Source organism: Lactuca serriola, chromosome 5 (genome assembly GCF_051521515.1).
Source record: "Lactuca serriola cultivar US96UC23 chromosome 5, Lser_US96UC23_V15, whole genome shotgun sequence".
NCBI classification, from domain to species: Eukaryota; Viridiplantae; Streptophyta; class Magnoliopsida; order Asterales; family Asteraceae; genus Lactuca; species Lactuca serriola.
Window position 1 is genome coordinate 294,681,855 of NC_136412.1, and position 6,823 is coordinate 294,688,677.

The window sequence follows — 6,823 nt, forward strand, 5'->3', positions numbered from 1 at the left end:
ATGTAACTAAACACGAAAAACGTTAAAACCTTGTTATTATGCCTCGTCCTTATGTGTAAAAACTAGTTGGATCATGGATGTACGATTATATAGTCTTTAGTATCATTGACCTTTTTTTATCTCTATTGGATCGGGTATTATTGCTCTTAATATTCATAATCGCGACCTTGTGGGCAAAATTTTGTGCTAACATATATTCAAATTTATTATTATTATTGTTATTAATTTTATTATTATTATTATTATTATTATTATTATTATTATTATTATTATTATTATCACATGTCCTTTGCTATTTAAGATTTGACATTTAACAAATCTTGGAGATTATAGTTTGATTATCATCTAATTTTAGAAGGAAAAGGGATAATCCCAAACTGATTTCAAGCGAGATGTCTTTTGTTTTATTTATTTATTTATTTAATTTAATTTTACTTACTTTTGGTACATTCTGGTTCACACAAATCCTCTCACTTGTTCATCGAAATTTTCTGCAGAGTCCTCATCGAGGTCGGGTTTCTTCCCCAAATCCCCAAAACCATAAACACAGTTTCTTCCATCGCGTCTGATCTTCCCACTTCAATACAAACACTCCAAATAATCATATAAACACCCTTGTAATCAATTCTATCTTTATATACCTTTTTAATTCAATCTCTGTTGCGTCTGTGCAATGGCAGCTTTAGTTCGGTTGCTATCGTTCAATTCGTCCTTGTTATCTACGTCATTGAATTCTCTTCACCAAAATCAATTACTGTACAAAAACAACAACAAGAGGGTACTGTCAGTTGATGCTAATTCTTGTTTATCTTCTGATTTTATTGTTAATTCTCGATTTGCAATCAACCCCAGAAAGCAAGCGTCGCAATTCAAGGTGAAGTTTCAGGAAACTTCGTTTTCGTTTCAGCACTTTAGGGTTTTATTGTGGGGTTTGAGAGTAATTCAAAACCCATTTGGGGATATGTTCGATTATTTTGTTTCTGTTCGAAAATCGAATGATTGGAATGACGTTAGTTCACTTCATTTCTGAATTATTACTGGAACTCAAAAGGGGTTTAGTTTAACCAATATGTGCAATGAAATTGAGAAACCATGAAATACTTGGCTTCGATTTGAATGAATCTATACACAATTATGCGAATTCATCGAATTGGGAATCCAGGTTTTGATTCAATGATAAGTCTTAGCAGATTTAATTCTCAAATAGGCTAAACAGCTTTTTTCTTGGTGCTATGAGTGAGAAATTAGGTTGCATTTGGTTTTGAATTTGAGAATATCTCATCTGTTGGCTCTCATTTACATTGTAGAAATAACATTACAATATCCCACGTTCCTGTCTATTTATCCTTTTCTTTCCATTCGTTATCTTGTTTTTTATATCAGAATTGATATCGGCAATAAGTTTATGAAGCTATGGTGCTACTTTTTCAAGATTTGTGAAATTATCATGATAACAGTTATGCTTGTTTGATTCCTGTTTTAGATACAAGCAACAATTACAGAAACTGAACAACCAAAATGGTGGGAGAGAAATGGAGGACCAAATATGATTGACATTCATTCAACACAAGAGTTTTTGAACTCCTTGAGTGAAGCTGGAGATAAATTAGTTATTGTTGAATTCTATGGCACATGGTGTGCTTCTTGTCGTGCTTTATTCCCAAAGGTAATTCTATTTTTACTCAATCTTACTTTTATTTTGCTATTATCGTTTCAGTTATTATATTTTACTACTTTTGCCATTTTATTGATTTAGCCAGTGAACTATTAATTTATCCTAATCAACTTCCAAACACTCTCTAATTCCCATTTTCTTTTCATTGTTGAAGAACTTGTTACACACATCTTATGTGTAAGATAAAGAAATCATGGCCCATTTTTTGTTATCTTTTTTTTAATCATTGTTGATTGATGTTATTACTTGATTAATATTTTTCAGCTTTGCAAAACAGCACAAGAACACCCTGAAATCTTGTTCTTGAAAGTCAACTTTGATGAGAACAAACCAATGTGCAAGAACTTGAATGTGAAAGTTCTTCCTTATTTCCATTTTTATCGTGGAGCTGATGGACAACTCGAATCTTTTTCATGTTCACTTGCTAAAGTAAGCAACTTTTCGACTACATTTGGTAAAAATCAGAAAACAAGGACCAAATTTGAAAAATGTTTCGCTTTTGGATTAAATTCGATAAAGATAAGAAAAAACAAGGACCAGTTTTGGAATTTATTGACATTTTATTTATTACTGCATTTTGTAGTTTCAGAAAATTAAGGATGCAATTCAGACACACAACACGGATCGATGCAGCATTGGACCAATAAAAGGTGTTGGAGATGTAAACCTTGAAAGTGTGTCAGCTCCAAAGAACAAACCAGCTGTGTAACTTTCATTGATTCTATTATGCCATTTTTATATCATGTTTATAGCTTTTTCATCACTAATTCTGTAATGTTCATGAGAGATTATACATATATTTTTAGTATATATATCTTTTTGTTATGATAAGGTCTGAGTATGAGTTGGGAAATTAAAGGGGGTTATTATTTTGTTGACAGTTAAAATTATAGCATATGTGTTAATATAGGATATAGGACAATAGAAATGTGTGGTAAGTTTTCTTATATTGAATAAATCAGATGATATATTTGTAATCAGCATGTGTTGAAGAATAAGGTGTTAGGATGTGGATCATTCGTTAACATCTTTCTCATAGCAACCTTAGAATGGTAAAGCTAATAATTTGTCTGTGAGAAATCACACACATTCAATCAATGAAGGTTACCATTATCTTGTTGTTAAGGTTTGATGGTGTAGTGTCATTCTTATCACATTTCATCTTATTTTGTCACTAACAATACCATGCATTAGGCATGGTATACCTTTTTTTTTTTTTTTGAGAGAGAGAGAGATGCATTCATTCGCACAAATTGTGACAAGGAAAACATATCATATAGGTTCCACCTCATTTTTACCACACTCTACACCCTCTGTAGGTTAGGAATAATGGACCTACATATTGCCCTAATATTTTGATTGCGGTTTCACATTTTTAGCACTATTTTCTTAAATTAAATTGATATTGAGTCGAACTTATAAAAAAACAATTCTTTCCTTTCTTTCTCGATCAAATAGTCTCAGAGCCTCAGGCTTGGCTTGTTTAAAGAGTCTTAGGTTTGGCTTGTTTAAAGTGCCTTAGGCTTGGCTTGTTTAAAGTTTTGGGGCTCGAGCTCCGATTCAGCACGTTTCGAGCTATGGTACGAATCCCCAAGGTCAGCTCGTGACGAATTATGCAGACTTGGGCTCGGCTCGTATACAGTATACCCTAATTCCTTAAAATATTATCTATTAAATATTTATTTATTTTAATATATAAAACAAAAATATTTTTTTCTTATATATATGTAGGCTCGTTTAAGCTCACGAATATAATCAAGTTTAGCAACACAAGCTCGAGCTCAAACTCATTTAAAAAACAAGCCTAATATTAAGTTCAAGCTCGACTCAAATTCATTTAAAATCGATATCGAGTCGAGTTTTTAATGAGTCGAACTTGAGTCAAACTTTTTATGAGATGATCACTAGGGGTGTCAAATCGGGTCATCGTTTCGTGTTTTTGTCTGACACGATATGACAAGGTTTAGGTAACATGAAAATGACACAACACGATATCGTGTTTATTATCATTAACACGAAAACGAGTAGATTAAAACACAATAAACACAACACACCATGGCAAATATATCATATTACAGTTATTAGTTTATTTAATTCATACTTAATCATATATAACATGACAAACACGACAAACACATGCTAAAGTGTGTCAATTTAATGTCGATTTTTGAACACAAACAGGAAACAACACGACCTCGTGTTTTTTATACTTGACATGAACACGACACAACACGATACCATGTTTATTATCATTAACACGAAAACGTGTAGATTAAAACATGATAAACATGACACACCATGACAAATATAACATATTACAGTTATTAGTTTATTTAATTCAGACTTAATCATATATAACATGACAAAGACGACAAACACATGCTAAAGTGTGTCAATCTAATGTCGGTTTTTGAACACAAACAGGAAACAACACGGCGTCGTGTTTTTTATACTTGACATGAACACGACACGAACATGAATTCAAATTGCGATTTTGTCCCAATTTTATTTTGTTTTGTATATTTTTGTCGTGTCGTGTCATCAAATTGACACCCCTAATGATCACGAATAATACACGATTAGTTTGACTCGATTGCACACCCAATTCTAACCTAGTCCAAATAATTCCAAGGGCCTTTTTTTCCTAGCGTGGGACTTCCTTCTTCCTCGGGAAATTTTAATCGACCCAATTTTTCTTACGTGCACCTATGGTGACCTCTCACTATGTCACTTCTTCTGCCTCTCACCATGTAATTTCTATGTCACTTGTTATGTTTTATTAAATAATGCCTCCACTTTTTATTAAATATCAAAAATTCATCGAATTTAAGTAAATTATATATTACCTCCATATTACATCTTACTTACCATCCGTAAAAAAATTATTTACACTTTATTTAACACTATCTATGTGATGTTAAGATTTTTCTAATGTTTTTATTTATTGTGTGTTAGGGGCAAGATCCCAAAATCATTTTCAGGATCCTTAATATTTCTGAAACCTCAGGATCCTTAAATATATCACGGGATCCTAATTACTATCATTAGTATTTCTTAACACTTATAACGGTTATATTCTGCTTTCTTTTTCTCACATGTGCATAATTAGTTAACACAAGGAGAATCTCATAAATCTCGGACTTCTTGTTGATTAGCTAAAATTATAAATAAGACTTGTAAATCACACACTACACACATGATTAGCTTGACTACTGTACTTGTACCCGTGTTACCTTCATCATCTTTGTAATCTTCGATTTAAATCAATAAAACACAACAAGGCAGGTGATCATTATCACCTCCCAAGGTTTTATGTCGGAGATCTTATAAAGGATCAAGGGCTTTCCTTGTAACTCACTTTTCTCACTTCGATCATTATTCTATATTTACATTACACTAACACCACAACCTCTTATACAATTTGGTCGAATTGCACTCGATCGATTTTTGACCAAAACAATTTGGCACCCAACATGGGGCTGTGGTGTTCACAATTGTTCGAAAATCATGTCTGCTTAACCGACCTTATCCTCTTCCTCCATTCCTCCTATTTCCTCTAAAAACCTTCCTCCACACCTAGGTGGAGCTCCTAAGAAAACTTCTGAGGCACCAAAGAAAAACACCTCTCCGGTTGCTACCCAAGGATTTCAGGATCCTCCTGTATTGATTTCCAATAACGATCTCTTCGCTATGATGAAGAGATTGGAATGACAAGTCACTTAAGAACATGAGGACAACAATATGGTACTCAAGGAAATGGAGAGAATGAGGGTAGGGATCCACAAACCCCAAGAAGCAGCACCCTCGATCTTGTAGCCCAAGATCCTGAACTTTAACAATACAGGATCCTCAGGAAACCTCTACGAGATAGGATCCTCAACACTGGCCTCTACTCCTGCTGGGGGTGTAACTCCAAAAGAGAAAGCTCATACGATCCAAGATCTCGGACAAACCTTTGTTACACCTAATAACAAGGATCTTGGTAACTTTGTGAATAATAACACTTTTACTACTAACTCTATAGATGTTGATGCAGGAATGAGCCCGATCATGTCCAAAGAACTTCAACAGCCAAGATAGATGATCTCAAGCATACCCGGAGTAGTCCAACCTATATCGAAAGTCACATCAACAAGCCACAGGATCTCAAGATTCAATCTTGTGATTGTTGACACCAAAATTCCCAAATCGCTTCCAAACTCCCAGCATGAAGCCTTATGATGGGACTATGTATCCTGAAGAACATGTGGTACAATATAGGGAAAGAATGGAGATCATCCCCAGTTCTACACATTTGAAGGAAGCTTGATTATGCAAGGGTTTTGGTTCAACCCTCACAAGACCAGCCTTGAAATGGCTGCTAAATGTTCCTCCCTACTCTATTACTTCGTTTGCACATTTAGTTAACATTTTTAACAACCAATTTTCTTGTAGCAGAACATTCAAGAAGATCACTAGTGATATCTATCAGGTGGTTTAGGATCCTAAAGAATCCCTCACGGATGTTATGACTAGGTTTGGCAGGGAAGCTTTGAGTATCCCTAACAACGACATGGCAACTGTCGTAAAGCCTTTAAAATGGGCTTGAAGAAAGACTCTCCTTTCTACGAAGGCCTTGTAAGGACTCCATGCAAAAGAATGGATGGAGTAAGGAACATATCACTAAGGTTCATAAGGCTCGGAGAAGACAATGAGATCCAAAAGAAGAGAAACCCACCAAGCTCATATAATAACCCCAATAGGAAGGCCGAATCCTCAGACAAGATATCCTATAATTCTAAACCTTATTCTAGACTCGATCATCATAAGATTAATGCCCTTGAAGATGAAGGAGAGGAAGAAGAATTTCCTAATATCACTGACTACTATTTTTCTGTGGATGTTTCAGGTTTGATATTTGCTATGCAGGATCTTGGCGACAAAGCGAGATGGCCAATAAAGGGAAAAAACTCCACCACCTAGAAAGATAAGTCCAAATGGTGTTCATACCATGAGGACTTTGGCTACATTACAGTAGATTGCATAGCCATAAGAAAGGAGATTAGTTAGATACTTAGCAAGGGATACCTCAAAAAGATCATCGGAAGAAGAAAATAAATATCCAAAGAAAAGGATCAGGATCCTTATAAGACCCTAGAAAAACCAGGA

The 6,823-nt window shown here is 34.4% G+C and overlaps 1 protein-coding gene across 1 annotated transcript; it reads left to right on the top strand.

The window, feature by feature from the left end:
• The first annotated feature begins 467 nt into the window (after nucleotides 1–467).
• Nucleotides 468–2,506, top strand: ACHT2 (atypical CYS HIS rich thioredoxin 2). Its single transcript, XM_079002920.1, has 4 exons — nucleotides 468–874; nucleotides 1,484–1,666; nucleotides 1,940–2,104; nucleotides 2,259–2,506. Exons 1-4 carry the CDS (start codon nucleotides 674–676, stop codon nucleotides 2,382–2,384), a joined length of 675 nt encoding a protein of 224 aa, XP_078859046.1. The 5' UTR covers nucleotides 468–673; the 3' UTR covers nucleotides 2,385–2,506.
• The last annotated feature ends 4,317 nt before the right edge of the window (nucleotides 2,507–6,823 follow it).

What these genes read in the sequence shown, in the direction of transcription:
- ACHT2 (XM_079002920.1), top strand. Translation starts at nt 674, where the DNA reads ATGGCAGCTTTAGTTCGGTTGCTATCGTTCAATTCGTCCTTGTTATCT. An exon ending in GTCGTGCTTTATTCCCAAAG is followed by an intron (nt 1,667 to 1,939) that starts GTAATTCTATTT and finishes AATATTTTTCAG; the next exon opens with CTTTGCAAAACAGCACAAGA. An exon ending in TTTCATGTTCACTTGCTAAA is followed by an intron (nt 2,105 to 2,258) that starts GTAAGCAACTTT and finishes TGCATTTTGTAG; the next exon opens with TTTCAGAAAATTAAGGATGC.